Here is a 24002-nt window from a genome sequence, read left to right as displayed (position 1 = left end):
TTCATGGGCAGCCTTCAAGTGAGAGAGAAAGAGAGTAGCCATCATTAGGGCAGCCTGTAACAGTGGTAGAGGCTAGTGTGCAGCAAGAGAGCCTCTATTAATGAAAAGAGAGGGCTCCAATTTATAGATTTGGGCCTCCCATAAGCTAAAATGGCAAGAGAAGGCTACAATGACAAGTGGAGAGCCACACAATAGCTAAAGTGACAAGTGTGAGGCCACTTATCTCACTTTGATCCATTTTTTAACAAATGTCAGGCCACTTGTTTCACTTTGGTCCACTTTCTTGCCACATGTCCCAATCTAAGAGATGGGTCCTTCCATAAACTTTAGCTCTAAAAATATCCCAACTGGTAGACATTCTGTCATAGGCACTTTGCCAACTCTTGGTATATGCTCAATTCCATATGTAATGACGCGAACAGAATTTCCATTGGAGTCGGGCCAAAAATAGCAACTCTCCTAAATTATAGGAGTGTGGTCCTTTGTATTCTAGGATAATCCCCCATTCCCAAAGCTTGTACTTTCCAAATATTTAGACATCCTGGAGTCCACCAGACTCCTTTCATACTGGGAAATGTCCAGGCTGGTGACAGACACAAACTCACCCTCTTATGTACCTATAACACTCTGCTGGCCTGCAATGCCTCAATCCCACAAACCACATTCCAAAGCCCCTTTGCAATGTATACATGCTTGACCATGTATGACCATAGTGCCACCCAACTTATCCTCGACACTATACATCATTACGAGCCATTGTTCCTGCAAACTAGTTCTCTGACCCACACACTCCAAGTGTCCAAAACACTGCAAGCAAAATGCCTACTAAATGCAACCTATATGGTTGCCTAGTAGCTCACCTTACAAATATCCTCTCAAACCCAAACACAAAGGAGCAATGACTGCAATCTAGTGCCTGCTAGAAGCTCACTGCCAAGGCAAAACCAATAAGTGTACTAAAATGCAGAATAGTGTTGAGACAGAGTGTCAATGTTGCATGCTGTCACCAACCTGGATGTTTTCCAGTATGAAAGGGGTCTGGTGGACTCCACAACGTCGAAATATTTGGAAAGTACAAGCTTTGGGAATGGGGGATTATCCTAGAATACAAAGGACCACACTCCTAAAATTTAGGAGAGTTGCTATTTTTGGCCCGACTCCGATGGAAATTATGTTCGCGTCATTACATCTGGAATTGAGCACATACCAAGAGTTGCCAAAGTACCTATGACAAATGGGTTACTAGTTGGGATATTTTTAGAGGTAAAGATTATAGGAGAACCCATCTCTTAGATTGGGACATGTGGCAAGAAAGTGGATCAAAGTGAGACAAATGGCCTCACACTTGTCACTTCAGCTATTGTGGCACTCTCCACTTGTCATTATAGCCTTCTCTTGCCATTTTAGCTCATGGGAGGCCCAAATCTATAAATTGGAGTCCTCTCTCTTCATTTGGAGGAGGCTCTCTTGCTGCACACTAGACTCTACCACCGTTACAGGCTGCCCTAATGCTGGCTACTCTCTTTCTCTCTTTCTTGAAGGCTGCCCATGAAGAATACCGGCTGTTGGGAACTGTTTTGGAGGCTTCTATCACGAAGAAATACTGAAGGCAAGGGTATTTAATCATTTTATTATGATTTCTAGCCATTATACTTGTTGTACCAATCCTTGTACTTGTTGTACCTACTGTACCAACCATTGTACCGACTGTACTAGCCACTGTACCGACTGTACTAGCCATTGTACTTACTGTACCAACATTTGTACTTGTTGTACCTACTGTACCAACCAATGTACTTGCTACACCAACCACTGTATCGGCTGTACCAATCCCTGTACTTCTTGTATCGGCTGAATGGAGAGTTGTACTTGCTGTACCAGCTCTATTGCATGAAGACCCGTGGTTTTTGGAGAAGAACCAGTACCCACACGGAGGTATATGGATTATATTGTTGGCTCTGCATTTCTACAACCTGTGTTCCGGCTTGGTAGCCTCATGCTGGGCTGTGTTATGGCATTTGTATATGGATAATCTCGCATCTCCCGTGGGGAGAGTGAGGCCCTCAAAGCTTGTACATGATGTTATTCTCCTTGGGTAATAAAATACTCCAAGGGGGGGGAGGGGGGGGGAGGGGGGTTGGCCCATTCCGGCCTCTATGTCGTGTCACATGTGCAAGCTCCATTTTCAGCATTTGTGGATGTTTTGTCCAGCTTTTATGTTTTATGCAAAGTGATGATGGATATGTGTTAAGGATGTGGCCATGCTTAAATGTTTTAATATGCATTGATGGTATCATGTAAACCGGCCTCGGTCTTCGGACGAAACCAAAGGGCGGTGCAAAAACAAACTTACACACAAAACACTTCAACACCTTTGAGGACTAAGAAAAGGAAAACAAACAGGGGGAGCTAAAGTGCTCCTGCAAACAGTACACAGATACCAATTGGCCCTACCCCTTGCAGTATTTCTTTAATTGATTATAAGAGCTTTGATTACAATAAGGTTGGAAACTCAGCCGTCACAATAGAGCTCCTGAAGCCTGCAAAGACCCTGCATCATGGCTTCATATCCACTCGGCATCCACAAACAAGTCCAGCCATTGTTCACATCAAAAGACTCTCACACATTGAGTCTGCATACAGAAGCTTTCTCCCATGATTAGGGCTGCCACAACCATCCATAGCCTCTCACCCTATGAACAACATCACACCCTGACACATCCAGTGCTTCTGCATCACAACACAGACTCCCAAACTATCTCTCATAAGAGAACTCGCATCACAGCACAGCATACCATACAGTAGACACACCTGTACATTCCCTCTCTACCTTCCAAGGGTACTATCCATCTCTGTCATGGATTCCCTGTCCCCTGTCCAATCAGTAGCAAGGCATGTATCCACTCCTGTAACCGCTGCCTGCATGTGACCTATCTACTAGAGAAACCCAAATACATGTTTCCTCCAGAAACCTACAACCTGTTTCCACATGAAACCCTTAGGCATGTTTCCCTTTGAAACCTTTGTCCTGTTTCCATACAGAACCATTCACAGCACCATTCAACAACAGTGCCAACAACGGCATACATCTAGTTACCTGTTCCCTCATGAAACATCTGGAAACTTAGAGATGCCCATAACTGTAGGTCCCTCTGTTCCTTTCCAGTAGGAAGAAAACAATCTGCTCCATGAGCATGCAGCCATGTGAGCTTGCATCACTCCCATGCCAAGAAACACATCCAAGTGACCTGTACTTGCAGCCGGAAACCCAAGTACATAGCTGAATTTGCAGCCAACCAAAAACAGCCCATAAACAGTCCTCGAACTGATCTCAAAACAGTCCCGGAATTGCTCATGTTCATAGCCACATGCATTGCCACGAAACAGTCCATAAACCCTTTCCAAGACAGTCCTGAGCCAAAGCAAAGAGAAGCTGAAAGTTCCATCAGTTGAACGCCATCAACATGATGTCTGTGTTCATGTGTTCGGAACCACCAAACACCAAGCTGATGCCACGCAAGTATGTAGGGGAGAGAGAGAAAACCCACACAGCTGTGCACTTCCTGCAGCCGCCTACAGTTCCCCTTGTGCGTGGAGAAAAGCGTGCACTATCTGTCCAGTGCTGCCTGCAGCCGCTCGTTTGCAAAGAGAGAGAGAGAGAGAGAGAGAGAGCATGGCGTGCTGACACCTGTACCTGCCCCGCAGCCAGTCCAGCAGCCACCTAACACCTTCCCTTCTGCAACCCATCAAGAGCCTGCAGAGCCTGCTGTCCTTGCAAAGGAGAACCAGCCCACGTGTGCTCCTCTGTCCAGCAGCCGCCTCTGTGCAAAAGAGGAAGCCAGCGTGTATGAGCAGTCCAGTCCTCCGTGTGCCAAGCGAAAGAGAGAGAGAGCATGTGCCGCAGCTCCAGCCCGCCGCCTCCTCTTCAGCCCTCCGCTTTTGCACAAAAAAATAGAGAAGTGCCTGCAGCCATGCGCTTTTTTCCACCCATAATAGAGGCGCCTGCAGCCATGCGCTTTTTCACCCATAAAAGAGGCGCCTATAGCAGCCTGCCAGTCCCTTTTTAGAAAAAGCACACACCTAGCCCCAATAATAGCATATGGGCCACGTTAACATTCATAAAGGGTATTATCAAGTTTTTAAAGGCTTTTAAAATATTTTGTCCCCTCCCCCCACATGGGGTTGTGAAAAAGAGACCTTTATAAAACCTTGAGTCCTTTCTGACTTCCAAACCGATGCCATTCACACTGTCCACCATGTCCCCATACACACCTGCATACTGTCCAGAGAAAAACACAGGGTTGTGACATATCATGTCACATGCACTCTGGCCTGTAGTGCATGGTGAAAAGCTGGCTCATCATCATCAGTGCAACATTGTACATTATTAGCACCTTTTAGGATGATATTTGTCGTACGCTGTGACCCCATTGTAATCCTCAGTCCAGGATAAGTCAGGCACGAGCTACGTAGGTCATTCTCAGCCTTAGACAGTCAGTCAGTCAATCCAAGTCCCTTAACCCACTTGAAGAGACGCATTCATGCATGTAGAGTCAGTAGAAACCTTAGGGTTTGCATTAGAAAGCACTTTGCATATTGCATATCATTCATCCATTGCATATAGATCATTGCAGAAGCCTTGAAATAGCATTTGGTAGCCTTAGAATATTTATTAGAATTTATCTGGCATTTTTTCCACAATTTCCAGCATTTAACACCATTTATCAGTCATGTAGCATTTTATGTCCAGTCGGCCAGCATTTAGTGCCAACCGACCAGCCCTCAGTATAGTATAAATAGGCTTGCTTTGCTCATTCATTCATATCATATCAGCAATTAGCATCAAGCGCTTCAATGTTTCAGTCTTCGGCCCATAGTTCACCTCAGCAACCAGCGTTTTGGAGAAGCGTTTCATCCTACAGCCGTAGGAGCATCAACGCATGTGCATCCAGCCCTCCATCCGCAAAACGCAGCAGTTTTCAGCATTCAGCCATCAGTAAACCTTGCGTTTTTTGCATTCAACCAGTTTTCAGCATTCATCTCTTCATCGTTTTGCTACAGCGAATTGGTGAAGGTAAAACTCAGCATTCATACATAGCCTAGAACAGTCCCAAACAGCCCCTATCTCAGCCTCAGATTTACAGCCTTCCCTCATTCCATTGGGAAGAGTGCATAGGCTCGAGATTGGACATCATTGGTGCTTCTACAACCATGTACAGTTCAGCCCGGCTCTTGGTCTTCCTAGATCTTGCGTTTGGCTTGTCTTCAATCCACCGTCAGTCTCTTCAAAGTAATAAAGCAAATACTATTCCGGTAACAGGATAGGGGGCCCTTCAGTGGGTAATTCCGGACCCGATACGGTGTACAGTTTCCATCTCTCTCTCTCTCTCTCTCTCAAATCTCTTAAAGTTTGAAGTCTTAAAGTGGATGGCTAAACTCACGAAACTCAGGATACAGAAGACGGTGCACATTGGGCACTCCTTAACATATGAAAAAACATTTGATGGATGACCAAACTTTGCAAGCATGTGGAGGGGACCACTCCCTACATTTTCAGATCATGCCCCAATTATTCTGTCCCTAGAGGACCCATGGAGGCATGACAGACATGCGAGCTCCAAGATTCCACACAGCCTTACTCAGGACCCCGAGATTTGCAGCCGGATTGAGCAGATATGGGCGGGTCTGGACTTTTCCTCACGATCTGCAGCGTTCACTTTGGATGAGGGCCTTGGGGAGGTCAGTATTTTCTTGCAGGAGGCAGCCCAGAGGAGATTGGAGGGATTTCGGGAGCAGAGAGGAGTCTGAGGAGGGGCCTAACCTCTTTACAGCATCTTCAGGAGAGTTCCCCGGACAGCCCGTGGATTGAGAGTTAGATCGCTGCTGCCCACATGGAGATTCGGTCCATTGAGGAGAGGAGGGTGGAGTATAGATACCATGCCAGGGTCTCATTCTGGACTCAGGCTGGTGACAGAGTTACTAGAGACTTCTTTGAGCTAGCCAACCCTCACAGGAGGAGAGACGGTATTCGCAAGCTACGTGGCTAGGATGGAGTTATTGTTTCTGATCCCCCGCAGGTGAGAACCATCGCTACAGATTTCTTCCATTCTCTTCTCACTAGTGCCCCGGTATCCCCCTAGGTGATAGATGCGCGCAAGAGAGTCTGGAGACACACGAGAGAGGTGGCTCCCCCCTCCCTTTGGTCTTTCTTATTGACCCCTTTCACAGCAGAGGAGCTAGCGGAGGCAGTGAAGGCAAATGCCTAGGGGCGGATGGGCTTCCTACTTCTTTCTTTCTTCGCCATTGGGACCTCATGGAAGGTGGCCTTCGCGCTGCCTTCAATGAGATTATGCTCACGGGTGCCATGCCAGAGAGGCTCACAGAGGGCTTGATACATTTGATTCCGAAGGAGGGTGGTGATAGATTGGAGATCCGGCAGTGGAGACCCATCACCCTTCTAGGGATGGCCTACGAGATTTTGGCCAAGGCCATCAGCAGGCGACTTCAGCCTTCCCTCCCAAACTTGATCCATGACACTCAAAACTGTTTTTGTTCACGATCGGAGTATTCTCAACAACATCTTTACCTTTTGGGAGGCGACAGCTTCGGCCAGCATGCGACAGCAGGACCTCATTGTGCTACTCCTTGACTTTGAGAAAGCTTATGATAGGGTGGATAGGAGCTTTCTAAAGGGCACTATAAGCCGGATGGGATTCCCCATGGAGTGGATTCGCGGAGTCTCATGACTTTATTCAGCATCTCACAGCCAGGTTCTCATTTAGGGAGCCCGAGGCGACAGATTTCCCCTTTCCCGCTCGGTTCGACAAGGTTGTCCTCTGGCACCGTACCTCTTTCTATTTGTCGCCGAGGCCATGAGTACTTTTCTCTCCGCCCAGGAGACTGGACTTCAAGGATTGTGCTTTCCCCTCCGCACGCAGGAAGAGCTGCTGGACTCAGAGTTTGCAAACGACACAACAGCGTACCTTGCTGGAGATGTTGGGAATCTCCAGAGATTCGCGGAGGCGATAGAGATTTTCTGCCATGCATCAGGAGCACAGATTAACTGGCACAAGTCGTATGGTTTTTGGGTAGGCTCAGCACCCACCCCGACTTGGTGACCAGTTGAGGCTTTCCAGTGGATCTTGAGGGGCACTCCAATTCGATACCTCGGCTACCAGGTTGGCATTGATATCTCCCCCGAGTAGTAGCTCGCTCCGCTTCTTCTAAGTATTCGGAAGAAGCTTCTATACTGGAGCTCGGCGAGGCTATCCCTAGCACGCAAAGTGGTGGTGGCGAACCAGGTACTCCTTGCCACCATGTGGTACATCACCTCGTGCTAGGCCTTTTCTCGGGCTTGTATTGGCCAGGTACAATGTTTGATCCAGAACTTCTTGTGGGCCGGAAGTGATGGGAGGCCAACCAGGGCCAAGGTGGCATGGAGAGTGATCATTCAGGCACATAGCAGAGGGGGGCTAGGTCTCATTGATGCAGCTATACAGAGACGTGCCCTGTTGGGCAAGTTGATTGTCAGAGGACTCCAACCCGATGGTGAGCCTCAGAAGGATTTCCTCTTGGCCCGGATTTCAGCCCGCACTCCGAGCCTTGGAGGCCCGTGGCCGCAAAGTACTAGATGGATCTTCACAAAGATGCGAGCCCGTGGTTTTAGTCCTGCCTTTGAGGACAAATTCGCAGCCAGTCTACTGCCTGCTTGGGATCATCTCATGCCAACCTCAGACAAATTGTTCCAATGCCCTCAGAGGAGGAGCTTCGGCAGCCTTTGATCTGGAATCCCTTGATCTGTTTACCCAGTGGCCACATGCTAGGGGCCCGACCGCACATATCCTTAGGCGCCTTGAGCATGGGACTAGCCAGGTCTCTTGGAGATTGGGTTGCACACAAGCAGTTACCTCAAGAGGAGCAAGAGAGAGGCCTGACAACGATCTGGGTAGAGACAAGCTCACCATCGACATTGACTCAGCTATTCCTCCGGAGTGGCTGACTCCTATTCCAGACCCAACCCCCCCGATATGGCTAGGCGTGTTCACCAGACATGATATTCTCGTGGCAGTCTATAGAGCAGATGAGGACAGTTGTCTGCTCACTTTTTCTATTGGATTACATGGCAGATTAGAGAGATCAGAGCACCCCTTGGAGGATTTCAGAGGCTGCACCTTGCAGAGGGTGAGGATGATTGGTTTTCGGGCACGTGCATGGCACATAGATCCAGCACCGGCCAAGGTGGCCAAGGAGAGATTTTGGCGGTTATGGATTTGGGAGTGCTGACCTCTCACGCGGCTGCAGTGGGACCCTGGAGAGTGGACGTGGCATGATCCCACAAATCGGGTGGAGACTCTGGATGCCCCTTTCTTTGCATATACAGTGAGGCTCGGCCGTAAGATCCAAATGTTGGAGATAGATGGCACACCGGCAACAGCAGCACACTAGCAATCTCAGGGCCTATCACGCGCTTCCTTTCAGATTTCTGGAAGAGGCTTTGGGACAGCTTTCGGCCAAGGAAGATCACTCTCTTCCTCTAGTTGACAGCACACAGGAGTCTGGCAATGGGTACTTGGCTGGCAGTCGAAGGGCGGCCAACAGCTTGCCCGAGGTGCGGCCACCCCCAGGAGTCTCAGCGACATTGCCTTTGGGATTGCCCGAAGGCTCAGCAGTTTTGGCAACGGTTTCACCGCATCTTTGCTATGGACAGGGCATCGACCCAGATTATCACTTGGGGTACTGTCGCTTGGGCCAACGAGGCTAGAGTGGTGAGGACTTACAAGGAGGATGGGGGAGGCCATGCCCTTCAGGTCTCCCACCATCGTATTGCAATAGTACCAATCACAGCCCCACCTACTACAGGTGTTTGGCGTCCAGGCTCATGCTAGCGCTGGGAGATTTGCAGTAGCATAGCAACCTGGCACATCTGGTGTGTTGGATGCAGCGAGGGCATCGAGGGTACCCACACTCCGCCGGTTGAGACCATCAAGAGCATATGGCTCGACACCATTCACACCCTCCGTGGTCAGTGGGGGAAGCTGCAGGGAGGTTTTGACCGCATGCGGAAGTGGCGGGAAGCCTTCTTGAGACTTTGGAGGCCTGGCCCTTTCCTCACAGATAGAGGCGGTGACCCCATTTGGCACTACAGACCACCTGTGTGGTTGTTTCCCCCCCCGTATGAGATAGCCTTCTCCTCATAGAGCGGCCAGCCGGAGGAGAAGCATCTCTCCCCCTTGTGATCACTTGTTTCCCGCCCTTATATGAGGCGAGTTTGTATTTGGCCCTTCGTGGTTGTATTTAGCCCCTTGTGGCTGTTTTCTTTTTAACTAATTGAAGGATCTTTTTCCCGGAAAAACAAATGAAAGAATCAACTGAATGAGACTTGATAAAATGACTGAATGATGGCTTTCTCTTAGATATATGTGAGGAACACCAGTCCGCCAGCAGCAATGCTGTCGGCCAGCTGCTGGACAAAACCCGGAGCTTAAATGAATCACCTGTCTGGCTGCGCTTCACTTCACTCCTGTCCCTGTCCTGGCCTTCATGCTGATGATAACCGACTACTGTCTAGACCACCTGCTGGCTGCTGCCGACAGGTCATCTAGCCCCCATGGTGCTGATCCTGCTGAAGAAGCTGAGGCTTCTGCTGAGGATGATGCTGCTACTGACGACACTTCTGATGCTAGCTTAACTGCTGACTAATCAGGGATTAAGAATGTTCATGCAGATTAGCCATGGCACCGGCATGCACATGACAGTAAAGAACCTGATGATGAAGTTTGCGTGATGTAGGTCGACAAGAGCCCAGAGGCGGCAGAGGTGCGGTTAATTTCAACTAAGAGCATGCTCAGTAAGATCTACACTTCAAGAGGCTACAACAACAGGTAAGGCTTCAAGGCAAAACTTGGGCATTCTATTGGTAGACTTTTAAGAAGCCTATGACATAGTGGAAAGCATGAGGTTGTAGATAGGCTTCTAGGAGTTCTTGATTCTTGGAGCCTTGGCCCTCACTCAGCTAAACACAACTAGGTGTTTGTTTAGGGTGTGAGGGGAGTGCTTCTCTCTCTCTACTTTCATCTAGCACTATGCATCTTAATGCTTGAGATGAAAGAAATTGTTACTCCCCAACAAAGGCCCCAAGGAGAGCTACTTGACTCATAGTTTGCTCCCGATACTACACTCAGCACAAGGGGGTAACTTGTTGTGTATATTGCTAGATAGATTCATTGCATGCCTTTTGGAGCCAGGGTCAATGAGGGACGGTCCTGTAACTTCTTGGTGGGCCAATTTCCTCTCTAAAAAATGAGGAGGAGAGTTGTCTCTTGCATCATCCTCGGTCATTAGATGCATGTGCCATGTGGCTAAAATAAGGGCTGAAGATAGAATTAGGCCACTAGCTAGGGTTAAGGTTAGGGTTTTGTAGAGAATCAGCCCATGTTGTGAGCCCTAATTTTAAAAGGCACAAAAGAGGCTGTGGGAATGCAGTTAACGCAAAATGCAAATTAATGCAAGTTAATGGGGATTAATGCAAAATTAACCAACTAGGATTGGGCAACTTAGTTAGCATACTCTTTTTGTAGATAGGAACTTTCTCTCCCCATTATATACATCTTCTATAAGCCTTTTGAATGCAGCCTAGACTGAGAAAGAAAGAAAGAAAAAAAGTTATATTAAACGACTTTGAAAGAACCAAAGGGTCTATGAGACCAAACACAATGTGGCAATGGTACCATGAATGATGAGATAACATGGTCATGAAAAGGAAAAAAACATAGACAACTGTCCACATGTACAATGATGATGTAGCAGTGTCTCTAGATACATAGAAAAGAAATACATCGCCATGTCACTACAATACATAGTACATCCATCCTCATCCATCCAAAATCTCGAGCATAGGTGAGTCGATGACTGATGAGAGACTCGCCATGTCTACTGCCAGTGGGAAAGTGTCTATGATGCTGGAGGATCTCCCTGACCCAGAGCTGCCGTGTAGAGGGGCCGTTGTGGATCGGGAGCCCATGGATGTTGTGTGTGACATTTATCAGATGGTAGCGATGTGTGTGAACAGCCAGGGCACCTTTTCCTTCAATAGGAGGCTTTTTCCCTCGGCATGTGAACACCCTCCTAACTCTCATCATTTGGGTGTTCTTTTTTGTAATTGACACCACTCATTATTTAATGCTATCACTATCGAGTTGTATGCTTCTCTCTCTCTCTCTCTCTCTCTCTCTCTCTCTCTCTCTCTCTCTCTCTCTCAATGAATACTTGCTGAACTGTGTGTGTGGGTGTGTGCTGCAGCTGCTGCAAACCCTTGGCTACATTTGGTATCAGAGCTTTGAAACCGGCCTCTGATAGAAAACCAGAGTGCGGTAGAGGCAATCACCCGTCCACTTGTAGTCTAGATGAGAAACAAAACACAGATTGGAGCTAGAGTGCCCAAATCTGAAAACACAACAACACCTGTTGGCCCCAAAGCTTGGCGCCCCTTGCGGTATTTCTTTATTCAATTATAATAAAATGAATGGCTGAGTACAACACAAAGACCAGCCAAGAGTTTACACCTGTAAGTCCAATCTGACGGCCCACAAATCCTTCTCAGCACAGAGGATCTATGCACACAGATCTGTGTCTTCAAACAACACACTGTGCCTCCCTCTGATCAGCCAAGATCACTAAGCAGGCCAGCCATGGGCATACATCTGGCATAACTCAAGTGCATGATACATCTTCTCAGCTCAAACATACATGCGCTGTCCAATCTCTGTCTCAACCCTTGTCAATCTGCCATACCCCTCCTCTCACAAGGGGCCAGATAACACATATCTGCAACAGACATCAAGCAGTAGAAAGAGAGATAGATGAACAGAAACAGAGCTTACCAAGTTCAGCTCGTGAAACAACACTGGAGGAAGCAACAGCACCAATCTGTACTTGCAAGCACTTGTATCCACAACCCTGCTTCACACGTGTGCTTGTTCTTGCCTGTATCCACCTCCTGATGTTCACTCTTATGCTGTCCTTGAATTTACAGATCTGAAAATCAGCACAGTACCCGTCTGTACCGCCTCGGGATACGTGCCAGGAGTCGTACTTGCACAAACAGTCCACTGTCCACTCTTCTACCTGCCTGTATCTGAGTTTACAGTCCTGTCCAGCCAGTTTACGCCACCTGCAGCAGCCTGCAGCAACTGTACTTGCTGTACCTGGCTGTCCGTACACTGTACGGCAGCCGTACAGTACTGTACTGCTGATTGTACCTGCTGGTACAGCCTGACCAGACCTGTGCGCAGAGAATCCAGCAGCAACTAACAGCCGCCTGTGTGTAGCGTGGACCAAGGGAGTGCCTGCAGCCTGTCTGTACAGGCTGTACGGCTGGTTTGCACAGGAAAAACTGCAGCCAGCAATCTCCAGCAGTCGCCTCTTCCTTCCCTTGTGCTTTTCCACGCTTGTGAATCATGCGCATGAAGAAACTTCTCCACTTTTGCTACACGACTCCCCAAAAAGGGAAGAGAGAGAGAGAGGAGAGAGAAACATTCCTCCCCCAAATTAATCCCTAGGGCCCCAAACTTTAATAAGTTCCTAGGGCCACTAAGGCCTAGGGGCAAACTTCAATAAACATTAAAACTTAATGTTTCTAGTTCCCCCCTTCACACCTAGGGATGTCCACACATCTTAAACTCTGTCCGGGCACCCCCCATGTGAATCATAAAATATTCTGACTCTGCAACCACCATGCCCACACTTGTCCTGCTCCATTTTCACAGGGCCATGACATACCCCCCTCTTGAAAAATGGCAAGCGTCCTCGATTGCATTCTGGTGATGCATCAAAATATCCAAAGTGAAATATACAATATGGCAAGATCAGCGTCCCAATCTCTCTGAGCCATACACATGTATCAATATTCACTGCAAACCAATGGCATAGTAATAGTCCAAGTTGTATACCACTGTGAACCATACATATCCACAAAAATCTCCATGTGACTAGTACACATATATCATAGAAGTCCCATAAACAGATGTACTGTCAGCCTCAGTACCTTCGGGTGAGATAAAATCTGCACCAAGCGACCTCTAGATGTCATCTGAGCCTGTCTGTATCAAGGGAGTGGAGGTGCTACCCCCCTCTTGAGCATCAGGTAATGCTCCAGACCCATGCTCTGCTGAACCTGAATGAGCCACAATAAGAGTCGGCTCTAACTCAAAGGCATCGAGATAAAGCTGCAAAACCTGAGGTGAATCTGTTAAGTCACCTTCCTCCATCCACTTCGCATCCATCGGTGAATAGTTCTTGAACTTCACAAGATAGCGACGGGAAACTTTACCTCGTACCTTCCTTTCTTTATGTGCCAGTATCTGCTCTGGAATCAGAACCTCATCAAGTTCCTCAACTTCCGGCTGAGCCTCATCTGATACATCCTCAGGCACATCCCCACGGAAAGGTCTAAGAAGACTCACGTGAAAAGCATTGTGAATCTTCCAGTGATCTGGTAACTTCAAACGATAGGTTACCTCACCAATCTTTTCCAAAACCTGAAAAGGCCCATAATATCGCATACTCAACTTAGGGAATAAGCGCTCTTTACCCTTCATCTTCTTGAGTCTAGCCTTTTCAAAGCGCAAAAGAACCCAATCACCCAATGCAAACTGTAAATCACGTCTGTGACGGTCTGCGGCTTTCTTTTGCTTCTACTGAGTTTTCTGGAGGGCCAACTTAACTCTCCGATAAGCTTCATCCAAGCTCTCCACATACTGATCAGCCTCAAAGATCTTATCCTTTGTATGCAAAATGGGTGGAACCTTCTTCCCTCCTTCTACAATCTCAAAAGGCGCCTTGCCTGTCGAGCTATGTACAGTGTTGTTATATGCAAACTCCACCAAAGGAAGATACTTTTCCCATTGTTGCTTGTGCTCTGACACATAACACTTGAGAAGATCCAACACTGTAGAGTTAGCCTCTTCTGACTGACCATCTGTCTGTGGATGAAATGACGATGAAAACTTGAGAGTTGTACCCATGTTGTCAAACAACCCTCTCCAAAACAAACTCGTTATCCGTGGATCACGGTCACTAATGATAGACATAGGCAAGCCATGATACTTGAAGATGTTCGCCATGAACAACTTCACCATATGATCCACTTTAATTGTCTTCCTCACGGGAATGAAATGAGCCTGCTTACTGAACCTGCATATGATAGTCCAGATGCCATCATTTCCCGTTTGTGTCCGTGGAAGATCAAATACAAAATCCATGGCAATGCTCTCCCAAGGTCTATCCGGAATAGGTAAAGGCTGTAATAACCCTGGTGTCTTCTGACGGTCAAACTTTACCTTCTGACATACGATGCATTGCCTCACAAAGGCATCAACATCTCTTCTCAAGGTTGGCCAATAAAAGAAAGTCTCCACTGCTTTGACCGTGGCGTCAATACCTCTATGACCTGCATACGGTGGAGCATGACTTTCAATCATAACCTTGAGTCGCAATGGCCTGGTAACACACAGTCTGCCATGCATCAATAAAAACCCATCTCTGAGAGTGTAATGCTCATGCCGCTGACCCTCAGACATCTGATCATACAACCTTTCAAAATCCTCATCATGGGCATACTGCTCTTTCATTTCATCAAGCTCATGATGATAAGCAAGTGAAACTGCAGAGACCTGTGGCTTGCGTGACAAAGCATCTGCCACTACATTCTTTTTGCCTTCCACATGTACAATCTGAAAGTGAAACATTGACAAAAAGTTTGCCCAACACATATGCTTCTCTGAAAGCTTAGTCTGCGTGAGGAAATAACGCAAGGTCTGATGATCTGTCTGTACAGTAAAATCAGCCCCAAGCAAGTAGTGTTTCCATGTAGAAAGAGCGTGAATTACAGCCAACATCTCTTTCTCATACACCTGTAAATGCTTCTCGGCATCTTGCAAAACTCTACTCTCATAGGCTATCACATGTCCCTCTTGCATGAGAACTGCACCAATGCTACTTCCACATGCATCACACTGGACAACAAAAGCCTTTCGGAGGTCCGGTAACACCAATACTGGGTCCGAAGTAAGCTTTTCTTTGAGCTTTTTGAATGCTGTAATTTCCCGATCAGCCCATCTAAACGGAGTTGCTTTCTTCGTCAAAGCATGAAGAGGCGAAGCAATTTCAGCAAAGTGCCGTATGTAACGCCTGTAATAGGAACACAATCCTAAAAAGCTGCGTACATCATGCACGGTCCTCAAAGCTGGCCAATTAAGTATTACTTCCACCTTTGCTGGATCCATACGGACTCCATGACCAGACACAATATGTCCCAAGAAATGTATCTCCTGCAAAAAGAACTCACTCTTCTTGCCATTAACCACCAATCTATGGTTTCTGAGTTCTGCAAACACAATGGCCAAATGCCTTCTATGCTCTTCCTCAGTTTGTGAATGCACAATCATATCATCAAAGAATGTGCCCACAAACTCTCTATGAGGTCTGAAAATCCTGTCCATCATTCTGTTAAATGTGGCAGGCGCATTCGTCAAACCAAAGGGCATAACCAAGAACTCATACAACCCAAATGTGGTTCGGAATGCTGTCGTATGCACATCCTCGGATCTAATGCGTATCTGATGATACCCGCTTTTCAAGTCAATACGACTAAAAACTGTGGAGCCCTGCAAGCGGTCCAAGATGTCATCGATCCTCGGTATGGGGAATCGATTCTTGATGGTATTCTTGTTCAGCGCCCTGAAATCTATACACATGCGCCAAGAACCATCCTTCTTCTGCACTAAGAGCACAGGTGAGCAAAAGGGTGATGAGCTAGGCTGAATCAACCCCTTATTTAGAAGCTCCTGCACCTGACTCATAATCTCTTCCTGTTGGGCTGCACTAACACGGTACGGCGGTCTATTCGGTGGAGTACTACCAGGAATCAGATCTATGGCATGATCTTCTGGCCTCTCAGGAGGTAATTCTCCTGGCAATGACTCGGAAAAACAGTCTTGAAACCCACTTAAGAAATCAGCCCTGTCCTTATCTAACATTGACAAATTAGACTTAGACTCATCATCCTGTGCATCCTTTACATAAATCAAGTACGCGGAAAGATGCTTTTTCATTACTGATGAAATCGCCGAAGCGGATACAATAGGAACAGATTCCCCTTTGAGTTTTACATCCAATACATGCTCTTTCCCTCTATGAGTCAGAGTAATTTTCCTATTGTAAGTATCCACCACCGCATGTACCCTGTGGCACCATGGCATCCCCAACAAAACATCACCGCCATCCAAAGGCATGATGAAGAACTCCTCGCTGTCCACATAACCCTGCAAATGAAGCCAAAGCTTCCCAATGATAGGAGTAACGGGTTCTGCATACCCTGGACAAGCCATATTTGCCTCATGTAACGGCCCCATCTCCTCTGCGCGAATCCCCAATCGGCCAGCCAAGTCTGGTGAAATGAAGTTGGCTCTAGCACCTGTGTCAAAGAAGATCAAAGCATTCTGATCTCTCACTTTGCCCCATGCCTTGCACAACTCTGTAGCTTCACCACCTAGCTGCTCCCCCACAAGATCAGGAACTAAGCCTGCAGAAGGCTTTGGTTTCTTTGGCTTGGGCTCTCCTTTATTGTCAGGGTCCTTTTTGGACGTTCTTTTGGGACAATTGAATGACATATGCCCCTCTTCAGTACAGTAAAAACACTTTTGAGCATCTCTCAAAGCCTGTCTTTCCTCAGAAGTCCTCTTGGGCATTGGCAACTTCTTATACTTTGTCTCTGAAGACCCTTTAGCATCACGAGAAGCATGCCCAAATTTTTCAGCTTTCTTGCTCAATTTCTTACTGCCTTTAAACCCAGAAGAACCACCTGTGAGTAATGCATTAGCTGTCATAGCATTTTCAATCATCTGTGACATGTTCGTTACTCTTGTCTTTATACAATAATCTCGTACCTCCTTGGGCAGCCCACAACAATACTTCTCAACCTGCTCAGATAATGGCACGGCACGGTAAGAAGTCACTAGGAGTAAAGCTTCCCAAAACTTCTTGTTATAATCCTCCAAACTATCACACTTTGAAGCATCCAGCTTGTGCCATGCTGTCATAACATCCACCTCAAATGTAGATGTGAGCCATACAGAAGAGAAAACCTGTTTGAATTGGACCCATGTGGTGGGTGCTATGCCCTGCAAAAGAAGAGTAGACCACCACTGCAAAGCATTGCCCTTGAGAAAAGTGGCAGCTTTCCTCACCTTAGAGGACTCTGTGTAATTCCCACCAGAAAAAGCAGCATCAAACTGCTGTAAAAAGGTAAGTGCCTTCAATTTATCCTTGGCCCCACTGAAAGTGTCAAACTTCACTGCAGCTCCCCCTTCCTTGTAATCCTTCGCCTTTCCCATAGGCGTTAGATTATCATATGGAAGTGGTTTCGTGAGATTGCTGCCCCCAACATTCATACCCATCATTGGGTCAACATTTCCCATTCCCATGCCAGGCATACCATACATTCCAGCCATGTTTCCATACATTCCATTATGCATACCTGGCTGCATGCCACCAAACATATTGCCTTGCATCCCAGGTTGCATGCCTGCAAACATATTTCCAGCCATACCGGACTGCATACCACCATACATATTCCCTTGCATGCCAGGCTGAAAATTGGCTCCAAAAGGCCCATACATACCCATGCCTCCCTGAGGATAACCCCCAGTCATGGATTGGAACACCGAGCCACCACCAAAATAACCTGGATGCATGTTCTGCTGAGGAATAGGTGGCTGTCCATAGAAGGAACTCTGAGAGTTTGCACCATAAGCATGCTGCATATTCGGAAACTGGCCAAAAGATGGTTCCTGTGGGATGGCACCACTATGACCCTGAGGAAGATTCTTCGAACGAACCTTCTTCTTCTTTTTCTGGGGCTCTGTGTGGGGCTCTGTGCAAGATCTCATAAATTCAGCAAATCTCTCGCTCTGTGTGAGCTGCATAAAAGTATCCATAACACTAGCCAAGCGATCTTTGAACCGAGCATCATCATCCTCTTTACCATGCACATCTTCTGGCTGTGTTACATCCTCATAAGGCTCAACATCTGCAGCCTGTTCTCCTGCAAAAATATCCTCATATACATCTCTTTCAGGAGAAGTCTCTTGCTCTTCTTCTTCATGATAGAAGTACTCTTCCTCTGTATCAGACATGATTGCTGAATTTTCAGCGATGGCTTTCTTCAAAGCAACCACGAGCTCACCCCCTTCAGAAAGTTGATGATTGTCCCGGCGACGGAACCTTGAAACCGGCCTCTGATAGAAAACCAGAGTGCGGTAGAGGCAATCACCCGTCCACTTGTAGTCTAGATAAGAAACAAAACACAGATTGGACCTAGAGTGCCCAAATCTGAAAACACAACGACACCTGTTGGCCCCAAAGCTTGGCGCCCCTTGCGGTATTTCTTTATTCAATTATAATAAAATGAATGGCTGAGTACAACACAAAGACCAGCCAAGAGTTTACACCTGTAAGTCCAATCTGACGGCCCACAAATCCTTCTCAGCACAGAGGATCTATGCACACAGATCTGTGTCTTCAAACAACACACTGTGCCTCCCTCTGATCAGCCAAGATCACTAAGCAGGCCAGCCATGGGCATACATCTGGCATAACTCAAGTGCATGATACATCTTCTCAGCTCAAACATACATGCGCTGTCCAATCTCTGTCTCAACCCTTGTCAATCTGCCATACCCCTCCTCTCACAAGGGGCCAGATAACACATATCTACAACAGACATCAAGCAGTAGAAAGAGAGATAGATGAACAGAAACAGAGCTTACCAAGTTCAGCTCGTGAAACAACACTGGAGGAAGCAACAGCACCAATCTGTACTTGCAGGCACTTGTATCCACAACCCTGCTTCACACGTGTGCTTGTTCTTGCCTGTATCCACCTCCTGATGTTCACTCTTATGCTGTCCTTGAATTTACAGATCTGAAAATCAGCACAGTACCCGTCTGTACCGCCTCGGGATACGTGCCAAGAGTCGTACTTGCACAAACAGTCCACTGTCCACTCTTCTACCTGCCTGTATCTGAGTTTACAGTCCTGTCCAGCCAGTTTACGCCACCTGCAGCAGCCTGCAGCAACTGTACTTGCTGTACCTGGCTGTCCGTACACTGTACGGCAGCCGTACAGTACTGTACTGCTGATTGTACCTGCTGGTACAGCCTGACCAGACCTGTGCGCAGAGAATCCAGCAGCAACTAACAGCCGCCTGTGTGTAGCGTGGACCAAGGGAGTGCCTGCAGCCTGTCCGTACAGGCTGTACGGCTGGTTTGCACAGGAAAAACTGCAGCCAGCAATCTCCAGCAGTCGCCTCTTCCTTCCCTTGTGCTTTTCCACGCTTGTGAATCATGCGCATGAAGAAACTTCTCCACTTTTGCTACACGACTCCCCAAAAAGGGAAGAGAGAGAGAGAGGAGAGAGAAACATTCCTCCCCCAAATTAATCCCTAGGGCCCCAAACTTTAATAAGTTCCTAGGGCCACTAAGGCCTAGGGGCAAACTTCAATAAACATTAAAACTTAATGTTTCTAGTTCCCCCCTTCACACCTAGGGATGTCCACACGTCTTAAACTCTGTCCGGGCACCCCCCATGTGAATCATAAAATATTCTGACTCTGCAACCACCATGCCCACACTTGTCCTACTCCATTTTCACAGGGCCATGACAGCTTTGGTCGACATCCCGCAGGCAATTGCTATCTCTCAGTTCCAAAGCTGCTGGTTGCCACTTCAGTTCCATCCTGCCTCTGTGCGCCGCTGCGAAACTCTCATGGTCAACCCCATGCACAACCATGGACACCCGTCGTCAGCCAACGTTTCTGCCTCCCTGTGCGCTGCCCATTCCTGGCGGCACTAGTGCCCAAAGCTCCACCTCTGCCCTGCCCACCCCAGCTGGTGGCACCACCACTCCCCACCACCTTTCCTGGCTGAGCTCAACTCCTTTTGGTCTTACCTGGGCACCCCCCGTTTTCGCCCTGCTCCGACCAGAATTTTCGGGTTTTCCATGACAGTGTTTTTTTCCCAATCTCAGTGTTATGGATAATTATTTGAAGGAAATGTGAAAAAGGCTGATGGTTTTGGCCAATATCTTGTATGTGGTGCCAAACAGGGTAATGGGATGCCCATACTGAATCTCTTGGCAATTTCCTTGCTCCTTTGGGATGGATGAATCCTTTGAAGAAGCTCTTCAAAATGATACGCATTTGTGCAATCTCATTGAAGGCTGTTTAAAGATCATTCTCAATGAGGCCCCAATACTGCCAGAAGAAGATCATTGATAGGCAGTCCCTTTCCTCTCTAAGAGCCTGAGGAGCTGCTGCAAGCTCCTTGTTTGTGAACCATAAATAGGACCAACGGGTGAGTGTACCGAAAGACCTGTTGTCGGGCTTGATCTCACTACTGTGAGCTCTGCCAAACTTGGGGTCAATTTGACTCCATGGTTGGGGGCTGAAGGCAGCAGATGCCTTTCCACTTGTGATTAGGTCTCCTTGAAGGCAAAAAAAAGGCTAGTTTCACCCGAGCAAAGCTTCAATTTCTTGTACTCATATGGCAATCAGGACATCATATATTACGATAGTGCTAACATGTGGTTGTACACCCATATTTTTTCGGCATACCCTTAAGCTTGTTTCGGTTATGTAGGCATCCCGAGCCTAAGGAGGGGATGTGGGAAAGCTCATTTAGTTTGCACAACAACAACAACAACAAAAAATTGTGCCCAGTACATACAAAGTATACTGAGCAAGACACCTTGAAAAGCTTCAAAAATGTAATTCATAGTGTACATTGAAGGACTTATGAAGCACATTCAAATAACCTGAAGCTCTATGGAGATCGATCTTGACAACAGTTTAAATCTTACAGCTGGTGGACACCTTGCTGGGGCCGTGGATGATAAGGGCGAGCAGGAACTCAGACGTGTGGAAGAAAAGGAGGGCGATGAAGAAGAAGATGAGGTGGGCAGTCAGAGCCGTCGCCATGGCCAGCACCTTGTTGTTACCTGCACCTATACACAACACAAAGGCATGTATGATATCATCATGCCATGGTTTTGTGAAAGTTGCTTGTTTTGTGAAAGTTGCTTGCTAAGTTGCTTTGCTTATTTAGGCTAAAGCACCAAACATTTCACACAAAACATGCACAATTCCCTTTGCTATTTTGACATGGCAACTCACAATTTTAACTAGAATGCTTGGGCAGGCATGTGGTGGTTTTTCGTGTACATTTAAAATTGTGCAGTACAAGGGAAATGAAATCACATGACCTAGTTGGCCTAGTCAATGAAATTACTTGTATTCTGTTTAAATATCGCACACGTCTTTGTTAATCAATCCATATTCACATGGCACTAATAGCTTGTCGATTCATTAGTATTACTATGAAGAAATACATACAACTTTAGGAACCTACATTGAGGAAAATTGCTTATCAACATAAAAACAAGAATGTTATTAGAAGTGCACTTGTTAGAAATTTGAGACTAATTATGAGAAACAAGGCCGATGCTCCAATTGTGTGGATATAGAAGAAGCCTCTCACTTGCACAAATGTTAACCAATGTTAGTCTTTAATTGATTCATTATTCTAACTACAACAACGCTTCTTCTGTGCATGCGTGTAAGGAAAAAAAAAAGACCACACACAATTCATGGCAAAGAGATGGCATAATTCTCTCCTTAAATTTATATTCATAGGAAAATGTTCCCTTCTCCAGTTTGGAAAATCCCTTTTAGTGTTGAAATTGTAGAGAATAGATTCTCTTTAATAGCACTACATAATATGGAACATTGTACTTACGCTATTATTATAGGGTCGAATTTATTGTTTTCGCCACCCGATAGTGTCAACGAGGGTGCCTATGTCGTTAGAGGTGAAGAGCCAGAGAATGGATTCTTTTTAATAGAGCTGCATAACATGGAACATTGTACTTATACTATTATAGGCTTGAAATTTGTTGTTTTTGCCACCCAATATGTTAACGAGGGTGCCTATGGTCGTCATTAGAGGTGAAGAGCCACAACACCTTGAAAACATCCAAGAAGTACGCCACCTAGAGCTCTTGCCATGTGCCAAAAAGCCATAAAAAAAGTAAGTCAACCACCTAGTATAAATCAAATACTTTTCAAATATAGGAAAGAGACGCCAAAAAAAGTTGTTGTATGCACGTCTAAAGTTCAATTATTTCAAATAAGACATAGAATAAATACACTCTTTTTTGTATGAAGAGACATATCATCATATAAACATATATATATGAAGAGAAATTGGTATCAAATTTAATGTTACAAATCCTTTATACACACTGCAAATCATTGTGACAATTTTCTTTTTTTTGAAGCATGCATAAACACACACACACACACACACACACAAACATACAAAGAAGAAAGAAAGAAAGTTATATTAATATCTTTAAAAGACCCAAAGGATCTATGAGACCAAAATGATATAACCATAGTGTCCATGAAATTTTATCATGGATGAAATAAGAAACAGTAACAATAAACTAAAAGCAAAGATCTCAAACTACAAGATTATACAAGATGAAAAATATAGATCCTACTATGCCAAGTATAGGCTATATTAAGTGATATGATATGGGAGAGCTTAATTAAAACAGTTAGTCAACCCTATACCTTGGGTAAGGGCCCATCCAAGATGTCCATCATGGGTGATACAAGAAGGCTAGAGATGTCGACAGTCTATTGTGAGGACGAGGCTCATCAATGACAGCCAAGATCTCTTGAATCTGAGGCTGATGAGCTAGGGGCCGGTGGCTTCTGAGGGACAAGGGTGCCTAGCTCTCTAGAGTGTGGATGCCCGATTTGATGTGACTCACATGGGCCTGTTGTGAGGGGGTACTATGGTATAGGTTCTCATATCCATTGTGATGGGCTTTGGTACCTCCCTATCCACCCCTCTAGGCTAGAAGAAACTGGTGATGGGGTAAGCTTAGTGGAGGGTTATTGGAAGCGAGGATCTTTGAGTGGGTGACTCTCTATGTTGGTGGTTGAGTGCCAATAGGAAGAGCCTATGTTGGTGGCTGAGCGCCAATAGGAAGAGTCTAAGTCACCTCTGATCTGGGTACTCCATGATCTGGGATAAGGGGATGATAAGGGTCCAGAGCCCTAAAATCTCCCTCTGATCTCATAGTAGACTGGCATTGGCAAACATTGTGCTCCTCTAATTTAAGCCCCATCTAACAGAGTCTACATGTCATGTCCTTTGTGGGTAGTATCAGCTCAGCTCTAATAGTATCTATCCTCTATCTATGGGATAATACCCTAAGCTGGCCAATATCTTCATAGCATGGGACATGAAGCCATCAAGATAACTTGGTCTCTGTAGTATGAAACAATCTGCTCTAGGAATCTCAAGAAATGATCTATGTAGTATTGCATCTTGGTAGGCAATGGGCCTACCGGTTTGATCCATGTATTCCGTGTGTATAGCCCCAGTAGATCATATTGAATCCCCTGGTTCTTGTCCTCATGAGTAAGCCTGATGTATGGGAAATCTAGATTATACTAAAATGGAGGAAGCCAATCTATCTGTAATCCATGTTCTTGAAACCAAGTGAGCACTATGCACTACCAATCTACCTAGGATAAATATGGTGCCAAGAAGGGAGCTACATACATAAGTGCCAAGGTGACTAGGGTGTTAAAAGCCAACCCTTCATCCTCGGCTCCAAACACTCTACTACCTATCTCTAATAAGGCTAGAGCTTCATATCCTCTAGTGAGTCTATCCTCTACTACCTATCTCATAGAGAAGCATGATCTAGTGAAGGTAGCTCTGAAATAGACATATGAGTGCACCACCTCAACCATGCTACCCATGTCAGTGTCTCATAAAGAAGTGTGAACTAGTGAAGGTAGCTCCGAGAGAGACATATGAGTGCACCACCTCAACCCTGCTACCCATGTAAGTGAAATTAATATAGCCTCC

General features: G+C 46.3%; 1 protein-coding gene across 1 annotated transcript in view; it reads right to left on the bottom strand.

Annotated features, from left to right (window-relative positions):
• LOC147636268 (protein-S-isoprenylcysteine O-methyltransferase B-like) overlaps nucleotides 1-21135 on the bottom strand; it is a 62849-nt gene extending 41714 nt beyond the window's left edge. The window contains exon 1 of the mRNA XM_086801712.1: nucleotides 20914-21135. Within this exon, the coding sequence (XP_086657838.1) occupies nucleotides 20914-21031 (118 nt within the window). The 5' untranslated portion in view covers nucleotides 21032-21135. The remainder of the gene's footprint in view (nucleotides 1-20913) is intronic.
• Nucleotides 21136-24002: the final 2867 nt, after the last annotated feature.

The sequence above is a fragment of the Cibotium barometz genome, chromosome 8 (assembly GCF_041138505.1).
Source record: "Cibotium barometz isolate CiBa-2024 chromosome 8, ASM4113850v1, whole genome shotgun sequence".
Classification (NCBI taxonomy): domain Eukaryota; kingdom Viridiplantae; phylum Streptophyta; class Polypodiopsida; order Cyatheales; family Cibotiaceae; genus Cibotium; species Cibotium barometz.
This window is presented reverse-complemented; position numbering and strand designations above follow the sequence as displayed.